The sequence below is a fragment of the Chelmon rostratus genome, chromosome 12 (assembly GCF_017976325.1).
Source record: "Chelmon rostratus isolate fCheRos1 chromosome 12, fCheRos1.pri, whole genome shotgun sequence".
Lineage (NCBI taxonomy): Eukaryota > Metazoa > Chordata > Actinopteri > Chaetodontiformes > Chaetodontidae > Chelmon > Chelmon rostratus.
In genome coordinates this window covers 23,381,951-23,401,960 of record NC_055669.1, presented here as the reverse complement: position 1 = coordinate 23,401,960, position 20,010 = coordinate 23,381,951, and the positions used below count along the sequence as shown (strand labels likewise).

The window sequence follows — 20,010 nt, the reverse complement described above, 5'->3', positions numbered from 1 at the left end:
AGCATTGCTCAAATGTTGTTGCAGCATTTAAGTCGCATTTCTGCACAACAGGGCCGATCTAGCCACCAGGAAGGGAATAAAAAGTGTTCAGAAAGAAAGCTGGAGAATGCAGCTGTGGTTTATTTCCAGGTTCCGCGTTGTTGCCATCACACTCTCTGTTTGTGCTAACGAGATTCTCAGCGGACGTTCACCTTGAGCTCCGTGGTGAGGTTGGCTGGAGCGAGTCCCAGAGAGAGAGAGAGAAAAAAAAGAAATTAGTCAACAGCGGAGACTCTGAGGTCATACTTGGACAGCTTTAGTTGTTGGTCATTTGGAATTGGCAGGAAGTGGATTGTTGTGAAATATGTGTCACATCGCAGTCAGAAAAAAGCCTCCTCATCTCAGTCCATCCTCTTAAATCACCCAGTGAAGTCATGCTGTAACACAACTCTCATGATAATGCTGCTTCTCTTACATGACATCATCCTCCATCCTTGAATGCTTCAATCACAACCAAGGTCAATGTGTACAGATTTTGTTATTGATTGCTGTGCTTGAAGATGTGATGCAGATCGCTGGTTTTTAGTCCTTTTCGTAATAATATTGGAACAGAACAGGAAGCTTATTATTTGCTTGAAACTTTGCCCATAGTGGTACATACTATCTATGTCCCCTTATCAATGAGATGCTGACTTGTTGAGACAGTTTACGGAGAAAAACGAAGTGCTGCTGAACTACTGCCGCACTTATTTTTGATGCATCCCAGGGAGGAAATATCTGACAAAAATAGTTTTTCCTTCTTTTTCAGCTGTTTGAAGTTAATGAGAAAGTAGCGGGTCAACAGATATTATACTTAAGTGCTCAGTAGTAAAATCGGGTGTTTACGGGGGCTTAGACAGGGACACCATTGTAGATTTAGCAGGTTAGTTTAAAATCGTTCATTCATTTTCCTACAGTACGTACCTCTGTATCCTCCCATCAGGCTCTTCCACAAAGGATGTCGGACCATCGCTGGGCTTAAAGAAGTCCAGCTCTCTCGAGAGCCTCCAGACAGCTGTTGCCGAGGTAACCCTCAACGGGGACCTCCCCTTCCACAGGCCACGCCCCCGTATAATCAGGGGGCGGGGCTGCAACGAGAGCTTCAGAGCGGCCATCGACAAATCCTACGACCGACCGGCTGCGACGGAGGAAGAGGATGAGGGCATGGAGACATGTAAGACACCCTCCGTTTGTGATAGGCCGGCGTTAACGAGGCTGTCCTGTTTTTTAGAATTGCAGGCTGAAGCACCGTGTCCATCGGCAGCTGGAAGTCCTGCCAGTGTCCTTCAGCAAGAAGCTTCTGGAACATCTCTGAAATGTGAAATTGTACAATGATCGACTTCAGTGGCATTGCATCATGGGTTACTGAGATAACACTGAATTACACTAACGCAGCAGTGGTGATTAATAACACGCATTGACATTGAAGCTAATGATGTGTCAGCCACTAAAGGTTGATGTGCCTTCCATACTCATGCATGGGAGTGACAGCATCCTGACTAACGCTCGGTCTCCTGCAGCTGGTTTTATCACTGCTCGTGGCAATGGCATATCGCCGTGTCAGGATGTAACTGCTGCATTACATGTCATCACAGTGACAATACGAGGCGAGGACAAGTCAGGAGAGTCTGGAATAAGCTGCCTTCCTCCAGAGTCGCTCACAACAATATATTCAAAGACGCCGATCGGATTAGTCCGATTCTTTTTTTGTAAATGGGAATGAACACAAAAGGGAAAGTCTTTTTACAATAATCACGTTCACAGTCATAATCTGCGAGAGCAACACGAATCCTCTCCGAGTGATGAGGCGACATAATACCCACAAAATGCTGTCTCACTCCTGATTTTTCTCCCTTTTCATGTGGACACGACTCACAGCGTCTCAGACAGGGATGGTCCTCATGTCCTCTTTCTCCTCTTTTTCTTCTTCCCTTGAATGTCATGTCCTCAGAACATTAAATAAGCGTTGGGAATGAGACAGCAGCTGCTGGCATCTTTCATCTCTCAAACCGCAAAAGAGGCCATTTCAAGAGTTTGGTTTTATAGTCCTTTATATCCATTTTCAGCTTTCTGTCTGAAGCTGATCTCTTACTGTGTTAGAGTAACATGTCATCGTACCATCAAATAGTCATTAATGTATTGCTTTTTTATTCTTTTATTAGTCTGTGTCTAATGGTCTCTAATGATAACAGAGCTATTCAATCACTTGTACTGTTTTATTAAATTGTATTCCTCCTTTTGGCACTTAGGAGACGTAATTGAACATTTATGAGACTTACAAATTGTCATTTATTAGGTTTATTGAGTATGAGTCGTAGGTGTTACAGTTCTACTTAAAAATACCTGTTCATTGGTTTTCCCTTCTCCCCCGGTGTCCATCTCCTTCCCTCTCTGCAGTGGAGGAGGACACAGAGGAGAGTTCACGATCAGGGAGAGACTCGGTGTCCACGATGGCCGACCAGACCCCGCTGTCCGGCTCCGAGAAACCGCTGGTCAACGGCACCAATCGCACCAAAGAGGAGAAGAAGAAAGACAAAGACAAAGACAAGGGAGGGAAGGAGAAGAAGAAGCAGGACGGTGGGAAGGAGAAAGAAAAAGGAAAAGCCAAGAAGGGCATGCTGAAAGGACTCGGGGACATGTTCAGGTAACGTGTTTTTACCAAACCAGCCTGTTAAAAAGTGCTTTTACACAGCAGCAACAAGACAAACCCTCTGAAAAATTAAAGTAAAATCAGTGTAATTATATGTTTTAAGGTGTTTCCTAATGTTGTAATTCAGGCATTTTAAATTTGCACCATTTGGTACCAACAGTCGTAACAGTAGACTTTGAAGCTGCAGGCGTTCTGGTTATAGTTTTTGTTTTCTGGAAAATTGTTCCTCGTTCTCTTTCTGCACAAAGGCTCATAGCTTTGGGACACAATCTACCAACAACCGTGTCAGAACACAGTGTAAGAAGTGTGTTCAGAGCTTATCTCGTGTTGTGAGTACATTGTGTAGCAGAGAGGTTTTAATTTAGTTTTATTTTAGCAGAAAACCTTCCTAAACTAGACACATACATGTGCTCATGGATCAGGAGGAGGCGGAGGCGTGTACAGATAAATATCTGCCACAAAAAGCTGATACATCCTGGTTTAGATGACCCTTAAGTTACCTGAAATGTACCTGAAAGAGCTCTATGATCTGCCTGTGAGTGAGATAAATGAACAGGACAGGCCCGAGCTGTGGAGCCACAACACTAAAGAGTGCGAGGAAACGCTAATTGGACTCTCAGACGACTTTGTGGTTTATCATCCTGTTATTAATTCTTTCCCTGCAGCCGCTAACGTTTTACCGATCAAACAGTCCCTCACAGCTAAACTTACAGAAATGCTCTCTTTCACACATCCCATTAGTGTACAGTCTCTCCATTTCCTCTCCCCTCCTCCATCCCCATTACCATTGCCCACCCAGTCAGTCGGTCTGCCCTCCCTCCGTCTGATTGGCCGGGAAAGCCTCTGGGCTCGGCCGGCGATACAGCTGTATATCATATTAGCCAAAGTGGCGGTGACAGGGAAGGGAAAACAGTGACTCTTGTCTGAGAGAGGACGGTAATGAGGTCTTCAGAGATGGAGAGAGAGAGAAATAAAGTGTGGAAGGAAGGGAGGTGCAGTTCGGAGGAATGGCGACTGAAAAAACTGTTGCTGGAGACAGAAACTGACTGACGGGGAGAGAGAACGAGGGAAAGGGAAGGAAAACTATCAGCGTTTTAAAGAGTAAAACTTCGTTCTTTAAATAGCAGTTTGACAAATTACTCAAGGTCCACTTACAGTACAAGGTCTTAGACATTAAAAAGGACAACTGAAAGCTCCAGAAGAAGCCAGTAAGTGGACCATTAGTTTGATTGAATTTATAAATAAAAAACCCTCCCACTCATTGAATTGATGCTCTCCAAAAACATTTATTTAGTACAGCGATGACAGAAGACTTTACATCTCAATCAGTATAGACTTCACCTAATTCAACCCAGGTGTGCATCTCAGGCCTATAGTTAGATCAGCATCTAAACTGAGCTTAAATTATAAAAATTCAGTGTCACTAATTTATAGAAAATACTCTCAAGAATTTGTAGCCCTCAAGGCTTCATGATAAAGATGGAGGAATCGTATGCAAGTGAATGAGAGAGGTTCTGCACAAAAGAACGAGGGAGGACGGAGAGACGGCGTTTGTGAATGGGAGTGATGGGCTCGGCTGTCAGGAGCTGAAATTGAGCTGTCCGGCCCTCGGGGGCGCCTTGAGGTCGCAGTCAGCAGAGCTCTGTGTCAGACGGGCGGGATCGCTTCAGATGACACCAGCTTACTCGTGGAAGGCAGTCAGGGCCCCACACACACACACACACACACAGAGTCAAATCCAGCTTTCCTCTCCTCCTCCCACATGATAACGATTTGTGTTTTGTTTATCGGAGCGTCAGTGTTGTGGCGCTCCGACCGGCTGATATCGGCCACATCAGATCTGTTCCATTAAAAGTCCGCCTGGCTGCCTGTTTGATCCTCGCTCAGTGTTTACAGGCTGAGACGACGTGAGCTATACTCAACCCATCTGTACGTCTCGTCTGGGTCACAGTTTAAAGGAGGAGTCCACGGCGTTGACACGGCAACTGTCGTGATTCATGTTGGCTCCTGAAAGCTTGAACGTTTTCTTTAACCAGAGAAACTCCTCTGGCACACAGGAAGTGACAAAAGCTTGATTAATTCCCTCCACATGCTGTAGATTTCCTCAAAGACTCTCTGTAGTATATCTACTTTTTTCTTAGCCAGTATTTGTTGAGATACACTGCTATTCCTGATGTTTGCTTAACCGCGTATTCGTCTGTGAAATTCAAACAAACTGCATTTTTATCCTGCTGCTTGCAAAACATTATATGCATAAGCAATAAATCATTGAAGCTGCACTGATATATTATTAATAGGCCTCATATTTCACGTACATTTCATGAGATTCACTGTATTTCTGTATGTAAATGTGTAAAAAAGGCTTTTTTGCATTGTTTTTTTCTTTTTTTACTTTTTATTTTTGTTCCAGTGGAACAAGGCTGGATTTTAATGCAATGCCCCCCCCCCAAAAAAAAACAAATCCATGTGCACTAAAAGCCCCAAGCATGAGGAACTGTCATTTTTCAATTGCATTTTAATTATATTATACTTAATGACGAATAAGGTTGCTGTCTTGAGGGGGGTCTACCTTAGAAAGGCTTTTAGCATAGAAAACCATTAACATAGAGTGTACAACAGGGGGTTAAAGGGGTCTCAGGAGGTTCATCCACACATTATTACTAATGCATTAATTACATAACTGTAGATTACCTTATGGTAGTATTCTCCAAATCTGGCCAGGCCAAGAACCAAAGTTGTATTTTGCCTTTTCACTAATAGAGACAAAACAAGAAAGCACCACATCCAGAAGCTCGAAGATGAATTAACAGAAAATCCAAAGAAAAACACGTCCTTGTAACACCCACATTGTTTGATTGACAGGTGATATGTGGGAGCTCCAGTTTGGCAAACACCACAGCGGTGAGCACTTAGCCACAAATATGTCACTAAAAGGGAAAAAAAAAAAAAGTTGTGAATTTGCATGTTTTTACTTGTGTTAGTGTCAACATGTCCTGATGAAACAGAATGCAAATGTGTCTGCTGGCCCAAACCACAGAGGGCGGATGAGTGCAGAGCGACTTCGCTGCTTTTTAAAAGCGGCCCGATCACACCATCAGATGTGATGTGAGCAAGCTGGTTCCCCTGAGAGGCTTCACCGAGCGGCGAGAGCTGCCGATGAGCGTCATGTGACTGAGCGAGTGTGAGCGCCTACTTTGATGTGTGTTTGCATGTAGGAGGGGTGAATCAGGAGTGGGAGGCCTGCAGAAGTCAGATGAGTGTGTGACTGTGAGTGTGTGTGTGTGTGCGTGCGTGTGTGTGATCAACAGAGCTGCTGCTGCCTGACCCTCTCATGTCTCGAAGGCCTCACACTCAGTCCCAATCAAAGCCTCATTACCATCAACCTCTGCCAACAGCACAGCCTGCCAACTCTCTCTCTCTCTCTCTCTCTCTCTCTCTTTGTCTGTATCTCTTTATCTCTCTCGCTTTGTATTTTTCTCTCTTTCTTTCTTTCTCTTTGTATTTCTCTTTTATCTCTTTCTCTGTCTCTCTCTCTCTGTTTCCCTCTGTATCGTTCTCTCTGTTTATCCCTCTCTCTGTATCTCTCTTTCTCTCTTCCTGTCTTTCTCCCTCTTCCTCTCTCTTTCTCTCTCTCTGTAGCTCTCTTTCTGCCTCCCTCTCTCTCTTTCTCTGTCTTTCTCTATCTCTCTCCCTCTCTCGCTAACTCTTTCTGTCTCTATCTTTCTCTCCCTCTCTCTGTCTCTCTCTGTATCTCTCTCCCGTCTCTCTCTCTCTCTCTCTCTCTCTCTCTCTGTCTTTCTCTCTCTGTATCTCTCTCCCTCTCCCTTTCTCTCTCTCTCTCCCTCTCCCTCTCCCTTTCTCTCTCTCTCTGTATCTCTCTCTCTCTCCCTTTCTCTCTCTGTATCTCTCTCCCTCTCTCTCTCCCTTTCTCTCTCTCTCTCTCTCCCTCTCTCTCTCTCTCTCTCTCTGATCATCACTTGGACTCAGAAGCAACACCCAGTCTGTTAGCTTGGCACCGGCAAAGATGGTCGTTGCCCAGAAATTCAAGGCCTGCGCTAATTTTGCAGTGGTTATATAGTGTGTGTGTGCGTGTGCGTGTGTGTGTGTGTGTGTGTGTGTGTGTGTGTGTGTGTGTGCGCGCGCGTGCGTGCGTGCGTGCGTGCGTGCGTTCTCGTCATGAACAAGTGAACAAGCTTGAACTCAGAAAAGGCTCACGCTGTGACACGCTTCCTGACGTGTCGCAGAAGAAGCGCTGTGAGGCCTGGTTTTGACCAGTCTCGCTGTGTGCCAGCGGGTTTTCTTAGAAGCTCACACTTGGGTTTTTTTAGCGGAGGCTTGTCACGGATGGTGGGACATTTCATGCGTCATGCTCTGCCCAAGGGAACAGAACATAGCACGAAGCTAATAATCAAAGTTTGATCATGTTGTCTTCATCACGTCTTGTTGCTGTGTCCCAGCTGTGCCTTCAAATTAAGACCCTTTGAGTCTGTAATGGTCGTTACATACCAGGAGAAAAAATAAATGTTAAATGGATGAAAAATGGAGTGATAACTTTGCTATTCCTAATCCAGCTTTAGGGTGACACCAGAGGAAAGCTTAAAAGCTTAAAAACGGCCTACGGTGGCCTTTTTAGGACATCAGACTCAGCACGTCAAGCTCAGCCCTTTATTGTCAGACTGGCTTCCCCAGGTTTACACCAATGTTAGCTTAACATTAGCATGTTAGTATGCTAATGGAGTGCAGTAGGATAACACATAGTAGCATTTCAGATAATGTTTAGTATGTGAAGTGTAGCGCATAATCGTCTTAGCACGTGAAATCACAAGTAGTAGCATGTTAGCATGCTAAAGTGCTAGCATTCTGTGTTCAGATTAAGCACATCTGAGGCTAATGGGCATTCTTTTTAGCGGTACCCTCTCGTGAACTGACGCTAAAGTTGTGACCAATGGATGAAACCAGACTGAGCCAGGTGATCATTAACATTATTAGGCTTTCTTTTTGTCGTATTTCTAATGTTGCCATGGACGACTGCATCCTTCAGAGCCGGACTCCTGAAGTTTCAAGGGGTTTTTGTCAGAGATTAAACACGATAGTTTCATCCAATAACGTGTCACGTGTCATATCAGGTGTCGCATTTATCAAATACCAGCATATTTTTGACATTTTCATAGATGCCGTCATGCTGTGATCACACTTTAGTGACATTAATTCCTGACTTCATCCTAAATTCACCACTTCCTGATGGACCAACTGCCCCGAGCTTTACTGACATTTCCAATATGCCATCCGAAAGTGTCCACAACAGCACCAGACTTGTTTTGACTCTCTGTGCTGTTAAAGGGATTAGCGGTGACACGCGGGTGGTCCGCTGAATTGAATTAGCTGAATCCTTGGCATTTTGAAGTTGTCTTTTCTAACCGCAGAAACCCGTCAAAGCCTCTTTATCGATGGCGTCGGGCTCGCAAGACGAGGCGGGCCTAACTGTGCCTGGAATATAAGATTATTAAATGCCCCGGTGTCGTGGTTAACACTCTGTCTCCTCTTCAAAGTTTTCCCATTCAGTCATAAATCTTTGAGTGTGTGTTTGTGTGAGAGTCGCCTTTTAAGGGACTGTTAATGAAAGTTAGTGGTGTGGAGAGAGAAAGTGTCAACCGTCTCTCGCCGTGATGGATCACTCCTGCTCTTAGCATCAACAGCGAGCCGTCACTCTGAGCATTTCAGGCAGCCGCAGTTAAATTAATCAGGTAATGGACCTTAGTCTCCGAGCGCCCCCCCCACCCTCCTCCGAGCCTCCTGCGGTTTCAGTTTGTCTTTTACGCTCCGCAGCCTCAGTATCTGCTGTTTGGGAGTCTCTGCTCTTCATGACATGTCAGGAATATCAGGAATAGCTGAGTAGCGGATCACATGACATTTTTAATACCTTTTCTCCTAATCAGTGGTTCTGGTGGAGTTTTAGAGTTCCACCTCCCCGCTACCAGAACGACTCTTCTTTAAACATCATGTTGAAAATGGAAGGTTTATTCATGTAATTAGCCTTTTTGTAAGTCCCTGGATAAACTGCATACAGATTCAACCAGGTCGACAAATCACCAGCATGCGTCATGATGGAAAACCAGATTCTCGAGTAGCCGTGTATTCGCATACTTGTGTGAGATCCGCACGTGGCGGGCAACACGACGGCCAGATGCCGAACCTCTGGGTAGCATCTGTGTGCCACGTGCACTGGATGTGTGTTCACTCTGATGCCAAAGCCGTGCAGGATGTGTTCTGCTGCTGCTCCGTTTTCTGCTGGTTTTTGGGCTTTGGTCCACCAGACCACCAGGATGCTGCAAGTCAGACACTTTGATCCATTTTCCTGTACTTTAGGACTGTTTTATCACTTAATCGTGTAAATCAGGACATGAAATTCACACACACACAAAACATAGCAAAATCTAGCATATTTTCCTCTTTGATCATTTTCAGTATTCACAATTTCAGAATCAGCCTTATTGGACAAGTATGTGTTCACATACAAGGAATCTGACTCCGGTTTAAACGATGCACTCAATGTATTTGCATAGAGAAACAGACATACAGCTCATTGAGGACAAAAACACAAACACGTTGCACAATTCTTTCAGATTCCTTTTCATTTTCCTGATTTTCTGTATTTTTCCTCTCACCTTTATTCCCGTCCAGTGTTTTTCTTAGTGTGTCTCACGCACCTACACACTCACACCGCTGGGCTTTCTCTGCAGATTCATTCGCTTGCTTTGTTCTTTTCTCTCATTGATTTTACTTTATTTCTGTTTTTTTAAATCCTTTTTCTTCTGCATTGCTTTCCATGCTCACATGAGCAAACTTCACATCTCACTGTGTCTTTTTTTTCCTCTCTTTTTCACTTCTATTTGGGCAGTTTACACTCTTCCTCTTTGATTCTTAAACACGCTCACGCTCGACTTTTGGGATTTTCCTTCTTTGGTTTGTGTTTGATCCTTTTTTAATCTTTTTTTTTTTTACACTTTGTCTCTCTTTCTTCAGTCGCTTTCACACACACACACACACACACGCACACACACACTTCTTGTGGTTGTCTTTGTATTCTTCACCGTAGTTTAGTTTCCGGTCTTCATGTTTCATTCATTGAGTTTCTCTTGTGCGTGTTCATTTTTTCCTCTCTTGTTCACTGTCTTCTCTCTCTTTCATTAACACACACACACCTCTTTGGTTTCTCTCGGCGTTGTCTCTTTAGAAGTCGTAGATATTCTCTGCGGGCCAATTTCCCTGTGAATCACAGAGGTTCATTGTGGAAGCGAGCTCGGTGCCAAAGTCATTTCTTCAACAGGCTGCGGCTTTATACTGAGTCAATCAAGCTGAAATATCTCTGCAATGGCTCCTATTTCGTTAAGCGTCACTCCCTCGCTATGAATATAATTACTGCGATGGGCCTCGTCTGCGCCGTCTTCGTTTGCCATTTCCCCAACTTTGAACGAAGAGAATGGGGTTTGAACTTGTGAGAAGTACTTTTCAGATGGTTCATCTGAGGGCTCGATCGACTGTTATACCTGTTGGGTGTTTTTTGTGATCGCAGACACGCTAACATTTTCAGTCAGATCGGTGGACTTTGCTCTGGCGGGCGGCAGCAGTGGAGAGACACATCACATGTTTTATGAGCGTACCTGCTGGTTGGCAACAGATGGACGTCTGGATTGAAATCACTAAAAAGATTTCCTGGAAATGGTTGCGTGATCTTGGATTTGGGACCAGCCTGGGAAGAAATTGCATGCACATGCACGTGCAATTACACAGTGACTTGGGAAACAACCAAAAATACTTATTTTATTTCAACCCTGCAGCATAGTCCCATGCATATAAAAGCAGATAGTAATTGTGCCCTTTTGTATATTCCAGGTTTGGGAAACACCGTAAGGACGAGCGGCCGGGGGAGAAGATGGATCGTAAAGGCTCCAGCAAGTGGAGGCCAGAGGAGACGCAGGTTTCAGAGGAGGAGACGATGAAGATGAGGATGGAGCAGGAGAGGTATGGTCTTCGTGCTGCAGCTCCTGCTAAATGCTAAATTCAGTTTTACTGCTCAGTGCTACAACAGGAAAGTCCTGACTTTGGACTCTCGTGTGCTTTAATACTTTTGGATTAAATATCAAAGAAGTTGTCATGAGTTTGCAGCTCTGCAGAGCTGTCTGAATCAAAGTGAACAAATTGAATTAGACAACTTGTTTTCTCTTGGGGATCACTCACAATGTTTTCTAAGTGGTGAAAAACATGTTTTGAATAGCCTTGATCACAGTTACAGAGTGCAAATCCAAATTCCCCTGCTTTGACTTCAAATGCTGAAGTTAGCAGCCTGCTAACTTGTTTTGCTTGTAGCGCCTTCGTCCTCTTCGTCCCGCTCCCGAACGTGTCTAGTTTGTGTTTCTTAACGTCAGTTAATATACACCATGTGACCAACGTGGACAACTTTCCAGCGCATTTGTGTTTGTTGAACATTCCACAACACCATCATCACTTGTTAGTCTTCCTCTACTACATTCAGCCCATGAAGGCGTCGGCGAGGTCCGACAGTGGTGCTGGGTGACGAGACCCGGCTCGTAGTCGGGTCCATGCCAGAGGTGTTGGACGGGTTTGAGGAGGGGGCTCTGTGCAGACCAGTGAAGCTCTTCTACACCAAACTTCCCCAAACTATTGTCACGATGTTGGAAGAACACACAAATTGTCCAAATTATCATTGTCTCATAGCATAAGAATTCCCTCAATTGAAAATAAACCCCCTGACCAAAAGTATGTGGACAGCAGTTCAGCTCAGGTGAGGTCGTGACCACGGTTCAGGAGGTGTTTTCAATCTGGCATCACAGTCAGACAGAATTCCCTTTGACATTTAAATTAAATTACTTTGCCAATAAGTGCTTTTGTGCAGCAGCAATATGTTCACGGTTTAATAAATCAGGTTTTTGTGTAGATGGTCATCATTCCCGAGTCTTTTGCTGTTATCGGTCGGCACCCAAAACTAAACAGCCCCAAGACAGCACGTCTCCGTCACTGAATTACTCTCTCCCTCTCTACACCAAACTAAATGTCAGTCGGGCACCTTGCCAGTTTTTTTTTTTTTTGTTGGGGGGGGGGGGCGGCGGTTTATAAATGCCAAGGCCATTACAGCCCTGCCAGCTAATTAATTCTTCTGCTCTTGGTGTAGGTGCAGGAGTCATTACTCCCCACAATTGCTCGTTATGAAAATTTGCTTTATTTTATTTTATTTTTTCACGCCTGCAGCGCTGATAGTCCAATAATATGATAATAGCCAAGTCTTTATTTTTAATTGGCATAAACTTGGCGCAAATGCCACGTCAGATGATTTGGCTGCTGCGCCGGATATCATTAAAAGTTCAGAATGGTCCTTTCGTGTGTTAATCCGATCCCTGGCCTCTCGGTTATTTCTTGTCCTCGAATGTCGGAGTCACATGCGTTTATTATCGTGATGGAGTTTCAAACACTTTGGACCACTGAAACGATTCAGGGCTTTGTCGTGATATTTGAAAAAGTTCTACAGTTCTATGAGTGTCGCAGAGAACATGCACCCTTCTCTTCATTTGTTGGAAGCAGATTTGCAGTGACTTCACAAAATAGTACAAGACCCAAATATATTTAGCTGTACATTCTTTTTTGTATATCCAACAAGATGTTTCAGTTGAAATATTCTAGAAGTTTCCAATGCCATGTCTTTCCCCCATTTAATCTAGGTTCATTTAAGACTTCTGCGCAACAGAATGCAAAAAAAAAAAAATTATTTAATGCTTTCTGAAGCCACAACCCACTGCAGTATGTGATCTAATACTATTCTAATCAGATGAGACTGCCTCTCATTACAGGTAGAGGTGGAAGTAGATGCAGTTTTTCTACCTATTTCATCATTTATCTTCAAGACAGCCTCTGCAAGAGCTGAGCAGTGTCAGTTATGTTTGCCTTTGTTTGTCGGCGTGTCATGGTTTTTCCACGGAAGTTGCTCAGGCCAAATATATATATAAGAATCAGACGCCAGGCAGATTAAGGTAGATTGGTGCTCTGTGCATCAGCAGAGCTGGAGCTATCTTGGAATTGCCTAACAGTCGTTTTTAAGTCAATGCATTGGTTCTTTTGTTCGGCGTTGGGTGCCAAGCCTTCCTGCTCCCTCAGCCCCTGAAAAGCACAAGCATGCTTCTCCTTTGTATTTGAGAACTAGCTGAGACGCGCAGGTATTGACGGGGAGACCCCACCGAGGATGTGACGACTGTGGCTGCTTCGGTGTTAAACAATGATCCAGTTAGCTGCGTCTCTCCAAAGGTTCAGCTGCGGCACCTCGCTGCAGAGCAGCTATTGATTGGCCGCAGCCGGAGGCGATGATTAATCCAGCTGTGATCGACTAGATGAATGGATTTCCTCGCAGTTTTAAGTCTCGGGTCCCAGTGGACTCCAACCCCAAGCCAGACAAACAAATCCAGACGGACAGTCCAGACAGCACACTGACGTATGCCGTGGAGGATTTGTGGTCACTTAAAGAGCAGATTAACGTGCATATATGGAAATAATTAGTCATGGTTGACATGAATGTAGTGCATATTATAATATATTTGACCTGAATTAGATAATGTCAATAATTAGAAAACATTCACAGCTATTTGAAGAGAACTACTCATTTCAATAACCTTGGGATGCACCAGCTCCATTTTTGTTTATCTTTAAAAAAACAGCGTCCAGTGGCCGATACTGATGTATTCAGGCTGATGGATCCTTGAAAATATAGAGTTAGACCATGTAATTACAGACATCAGGTCATGACTGCTGCTGAAACTGATTTTAATTCTTGTTAGCAGATCTGACACTTATTTGATTGGCCAACACTGTAGGTTACCAGATGCAGTTGGACTGGACTTGAAATGGAGTCAAGATTGACCTTATTTTTGCTACAACCATCGACACTGCTTGTGACTGGGTCAGTCTGTGTGCGACTTCAGTCAGTGTTTTAAGAGGCGGCGAGTTCGATCTGTTTGGCAGGCAGTGTGCTGTATATCATTGATCCCCAACCTGTGGGCCGCGGCTCACTAGTGGGCCGTGGGTCATTTGGTACTGGGCCGCACAGAAAGAAAAAATAATTTCCATTATTTTGATTTTTCACATAATTTGTTTGATTTATTTTTCAAGTCTTAATGACGTTTTATTTTGAAAAGTGGCCGGATTCTCTCTGTTACATCCGTCTCGCTTGACGACACCATAAGTCACGTGATATATCCCGCTAAATTAAATCCCAAGCTAACAAAATGAACAACAAACAAAGTTCTGACAGTGCCAGTCTGCAGCCAGGTCCTCTTGACATGATTAAAAAGTGGATTTACGTTCATTATTATTGTTATTATTATTATTATTAAGGAGAAAATACCACAGTTTTTAATGCCGATCTTATCATTTTATTTTGTTTTTATCTGCTACACCTTTAGACTGGGCCGTGAAAATATTGTCAGACATTAAACTGGGCCATGGACAGAAAAGGTTGGGGACCACTGCTGTATATCGTGCGATTTGTTCCGGTGAACTTCTCTTGACCTAGACGCTTGCTCAGGATGACTGCTTCCAGCTCAGCGCATCAGCTCTGCAACATTTAACTGGTGTAGATACACATGAGAGCTCCCTCAAACTGTCCACATGTACGTATGCAGGATCATTTCTTGGACCTTTCGTGTAGCTAGTTTGCCCAACTATGAACTACCAACATTAAGCATTCTCCTTACACAGGAAGTGCTTCAGAGCTGGCCAAAGCTACTTGTTGCCAAATCATAAAACATTTCCAGACACCCAACGTTATCAATCCAAAAGGAATTTCAGCAGCCATCTTATCCCGCTGGGCCCTCTCCTTTCATGCACTTCCTGCCTTTCACTGTGGTCTATCAGTTGTGTCAGCATTACCGCTAAGAGGAAGGTTTATTACACAGTGGGCACAATAGCACATAATGGACTATTGTTCTGGCTTGATGTGGTAGAAAGGTCACTCGTCAAACACATTTCTTCTACCATAATGTCCCATCCTGCCATTTCAATACCCTTTTATCTGCTTGCTCTCCTTCTGTTTCTGCTATGTACTCTTTTTGCTCAGCCTCTGACTCCTTTCCTACCTCTCTCGTTCCCTTTTTTTTGTCATTCACCCTTCATGCTGAGAGTATTTTCGTCTCTCATCAAGGTTAGCGGTTGGACAGAAAACAGGGTTTTCCTTTCGTAAATATTTTGGGACTGAAAGGGTAATGATTAGGTCAAGTGTGCGTTTCCTTCCTCACCCGTTTCAATCAGCATAATTGTATTTGTACAATTGCGCGTTTTTAGCAGCGTTGCTTTTTTAAGTGCTTGTCATGTTGACATAGATAGAGGTATAGATTGTGACTTAAAGGAATAGTCCTGGACACTGCCGGCTTTAAAGGTAGATCCCAGTGGTTACCCAGTTTCACCTCAAAAAGGTATCAAATAAATCCATAGAAACCACTCAAGCGGCAAAATTCTCCACCGTCCATAAATAAACTTGATATCGTCTAAATACTGATATTTTCCCCCTAAAATATGATAAACTACACAGCTTGCTAACAGTATCAACAGGTCAAAAGTTTGTAGTCACTTAAACATAAATTAAGTAATTTATTGTACATGATAATGATATTATAGCTAAGATTTCTATTTGTCAGCAAGGACTCCAGGAAAACTATAAAGAATAAAGCTTCCATTTGTTGCTCGCTGTTTACTGTTGCTGAAAGCAACTGCGTCTGCTTGTGAAGGTAGTGAAAGAGAGATGTAGATGGCTGACCCTGCTACTGATAAATGGGAGGTGCTAATCGATGTTTAGGTAGAAAATGCAGCTACCAGCATCTCAAAAGTGAGAATTTTATCCCTCTTTTATATAATTATTATTTGCATATATCTTTGAGCTTTGGACTGTTCGTTGTACAACTGGAAAAAGTTACCTTGAACTCATTGATGGGTCTCTTTTCTGACTTCTGAAAGCAACAAATTAATGACAATCATCGTTAGTTGCGTCTCTGCATTATATTTCAGCCCTGGTTTGATCCACAAATGTAGGTTGCCATCTTTGCCTTTTCTTCAGTACTTCAGCTCTCAGGATTTGAGGTTGCGTCCTCAACCACAACTGGTTCAAAAACTGCATCCTTCCTCACTCAGAAACTGGCCCCGTTGACCCGTCCAGTGCCTCGTTCTGGGAAGGGGCTGCACAGAGAAGGCCAGGCGCTGGATTGGTATGTCTGGCCTTATCTTATCAGCCACAGTGCTTGTGTATACAATCAGTCGCTGCTCCCACTTCTGCTGCTTTCTCTGATGGAAAACACTGTTTTTCCTCTGGGTTTAAAGATAGATCCCTCAAGGGCCCTGCTTCCTTCTGCTCTATTAGATAATTGCTGAGTCCACAAATAGTGCAGACACAGCTTACAAGTCCACAAGCTTTCATCTGACGTGGGTTAAGTTGTTGGAATAGCTCCACATTTTGCTGAAAAGATTATTACCTCTGTCCAGATTCAGTCAGGAGCTGTTAAAGCCATTAAGTTCATTACCAGCCTCATTTTTGATAAAGTATCCCCACCCATTTCTCTGTGAGTTTTTTTAAAGCCACGTTTTGTACCTACCTTCCTTTGGTTACCCCTCCCTATTAGACTTATTGTTTCATTATGCACAGCATGCAAATTTTCTGGAGGAAGCGTTTCAGATTTTAGCCCGCTGAGTCTTCAGCGAAGTTGCACCCCCTGCCTCGTCACCACTGCGGCTGTCCCATTCGCTTTCCCGCTGCCATTAAAAAGGGGCCTGGAGAAAAGAGAGCAGTATGATAATTGGTAGTTGTAAAGCTCTAATAATTGGCAAGGCTGTAATTACAGGGCTGCGCGATAGGTAGTCCCCCTGCTGTAGAAAATGGTGTTGCCAGTTATTCACAAGATAATGGCCTGAAGAGAAAGAGTGTGTGTGTATGATTTTTCAGTGTGTTTGTGTCGTATATGAGACAGAGAGATGTCAAAGGTGTTTGTGTGTGTGTGTGTGACACAGACAGACCAAAGCATGGTAGCTATACATTAGCAGCACTCTCTGAAAGCATAAATAATAGACTCCACATATTCTCCCTCTCCTGTAATGGAAAGTTTAAAAAGGCACAATAAACAGTCAGATACAGATGTTGCAGTGGCTCCTCCGGTGTTTTGTTAATGTGACACTTGAGATTTACAGCGTCTCCCAGCTCTACAAGACTTTAGCAACATAAAGGTTTTACCTGACAAATTGGAAACCAGTAAGGTGGCAGTTTCATTTTCCCACAGAGCCGTTTTAACCATGATTCATGAATAATTTCACTGCCATTCATATATTACGTGCACAGCACTAAATATGTGGTTTTGGTCGTTACTGTATCATGTAACACTGTGCTTTATGTGCTGTGCAGTGATTTTGTCCATAGAGAAAAAGTTAGTTAACAGGCAGTACTCAGAAAAAATGTTTCTCAAATTGAGTTTGAGTTGAGCTTTAAAGGCAGACACATGTTTTCTGAGCTTATTACGCTTTATAGCGTTTGAATGGCGTGTGTCATTCATTCATTCAATATAAAAATGTGTAAGAATATAAACCACCTTTTAGTAATCAGAGTGAGGAAAAGATATTGTCATTTAGAGTGTAAAATTTACTGGAAATCCAAAACATCTGCTGTTGCTTCTCCAGTGAATTAAATACCTGACAACAGAGCCACGGTGGTGGAAAGCAAGCAGACTTTAAAGGTCAGTTTGGCCAAGTATCTCACCCACCTGTAGACCGAAACTGAATCCAATCAGGTGCAAAAGCTCGCTCATATTACCAAATACCTCACTTGAAGTACTGCTTGGCTTCTGTCCTTTCGCTCCAGTAATTGAGGCTTAATTCAATAAATGAAACTTTCTCTGCTCAAGAAATATTTGTAAAGCTGAAATACAACACTGTTATAATATTTACAGCGAAGAAACTCAAGCTTTTACTTCTCCAGCCTTTCCAAGGTCAGTCAGTATGCATAGCGCTATTAGCTTAGGATAATTTAGCATTATTTAACAATAGAAAGCCAGATTTCTGTTGTGATATTTGGTATATAGTAGTGGATGTTTTATATGGCAGTCTCCATTAAAACAATACTTAATGGAAACCATGTGTTATAGCACCAAAAGTGTACTTTTTCTGACCCACTGTAGTCCTCTGAGGCAGAAATCTTGTTTTTTTATTTAGTACCAACACATCTGTTCCAATTTTCGCCATCAGGATCCAAGCCAAGACCAGGGAGCTGAGGGAGCGCCAGGCCAGGGAACGGGACTACGCCGAAATCCTGGACATAAGCCGCACGGTGGAGAGGGCGTCTGAGGAGGAGCACCCGTACGCAGGTATCAACCCCCTGAACAGCTCTGTGGACAGCGGGCACAGCCGGCCCCACAGCCCCCGCGATGATTACCCCCACATCCACCCGCATCACCAGCACCAGCACTCAGATTCCCTCTACACCCAAGTCAGCAAAGCCCGCAACGACCGGCCTCCGTCTGCAGACAGGTAGGGGTGGATTCATGCATTTCAAGAGTTCAGTTTTAAAAATGTCTTGCAGCTTGGTGTCGGCGGTCGAGCCTGGGCCATATTTCGTTTTTGTCGTTTCCTTTATGTCCTTCGTTTTCGCTTGAAAAATGAATTAATTACTTGCCGACAATGGAGTCTCAATCCCCCTCAGATCCCATTTCCTGCCCGGGCCAGGTGATAGGCCGCCATTCTTGGTCCGGCAACCTTTTTACCTCCGATTCAAAAGCGTGACCCACTCGTGGTATTTCAGTAAAAGGTTTGTCCAGGCCTGACTCTGCCTTCCCAGCTCTCGTAACTCTGAGGCAGCATTATTGCATGGAGGCAGCAGGCTGGCTATCACACCTGGAGGAGAAAATAATCAAAGCAACAGAAGGCAGGCGGTAAATGTCAGCTCGCCGACTGCTAGACACAATGCACTGTTCTCAGGGGGCTGTGGGATACTCTGGGGAGGCAGTGAGTGAATGGAAACCTTTGAATATCCGTCTCTCTTTCTGTCTCCCTTGACCTTTCTACCTCTCTTTCTTTGTCTTTCGTTCTCTTGTTGATTTCACCTTGTTGCCACCTTTTTACTTTGCTGCCTTTCTGTGAAGCATTTTACCCGAGCTACCAACATTTCAGACCTTCTACATCCATGAATGGCAGCTGTCGGTCATTTTAAAATCAGCTGCTCCTGTGCATCTGTGGCGCCGAGCTGCTTTTTCTCTGCACAATCTACTTTTTCATGCACAGCAACCAAGTGGCATTATGAAACTGATAACCCGAAGCCAAGTCCACTGCGGTCACAGCCATGTTCTAAAGGCCTGCATCTCGTCGGCAGCGGCGGCTCTCAGCACTGCAGGTCTGAGCTAAGATGCCTCCCAATCTCCCTCGATCAATGAGGAGAGAGATTCGCAGCCCTAAGATGGATTTGTGAAACTCGAAGCCAATCGAGGAAACCCTGCAGCGTAGCAGAAACATGGGCAGCGCAGGCGAGTACATCCACGGCTGAATGAATGGGTTTGTCTTCGTCGCGGTTTTCACGCATCCCCAGATGGCCCCAGCAGCCTGTGTGTACTTCAAGAGTGCTGCAGCTCGTATTGATTCATAATTCATTGCGCTGCTGTTGTCACTGTGTTTTTTTTTCCCCTCCTAATCCCTGATGTGGTCCTGCGTGGAGCTATGCAGATGCACAACAGAAGATAACATACTAGCACGACAGATAATGGAGTCTTATTTAATTAGGTGAGGGAATTCACTCATGATTTAGAGTCTTATCATCATTACAGTTTATAGCTTTTTCACCACATAAGCACTCCCCCCCCCCTATGAGATTTTAGTTTTGTTGTGCACCTTTGGGGGTGAATAAGTTCTGCGAGAGAGTTGACCCCCAAAGCCCACGGCAACAACAGCAGGCTAACGGATTAGCGCTGAAAAGATTACAACCGATGAATTTCGTAAGCGTGCAAGTCGTCAACATTTAAGAAGTCACGACTTCCTGCCTCTCAAACGTGAGGATTTGCTGGTTTTTGTGTTTTATGTGGAGGATTTGGACAAAACAGGCAGCTTAAATACATAATTTCTAGCTGTGATGGGCCTCTTGACTGCAGTGTTTGTACACATTTATCGGTAAAATGATTCATCAGCCTGAAAATTAACAGGTCCATCAGTCAACAATTTAGTATTCAGTAGTCGCAGTCCTAAAATGGATAACCATGACTCCACAACTTCAATAGTTCATTGCACTTCATTGCACTCCAGGCTATGGCTCACTGCTCCCGGGG

At 44.0% G+C, this 20,010-nt stretch overlaps 1 protein-coding gene across 7 annotated transcripts in view; it reads left to right on the top strand.

The window, feature by feature from the left end:
- The window catches only part of LOC121614432 (partitioning defective 3 homolog), a 220,602-nt gene that overhangs the window by 147,893 nt on the left and 52,699 nt on the right, over positions 1–20,010 (top strand). For all 7 annotated transcript variants that reach the window (XM_041948295.1, XM_041948294.1, XM_041948296.1 and 4 more), the window contains 4 exons: positions 962–1,192; positions 2,416–2,662; positions 10,562–10,690; positions 17,948–18,229. In XM_041948295.1, coding sequence (XP_041804229.1) covers positions 962–1,192; positions 2,416–2,662; positions 10,562–10,690; positions 17,948–18,229 — 889 coding nt within the window. The remainder of the gene's footprint in view (positions 1–961; positions 1,193–2,415; positions 2,663–10,561; positions 10,691–17,947; positions 18,230–20,010) is intronic.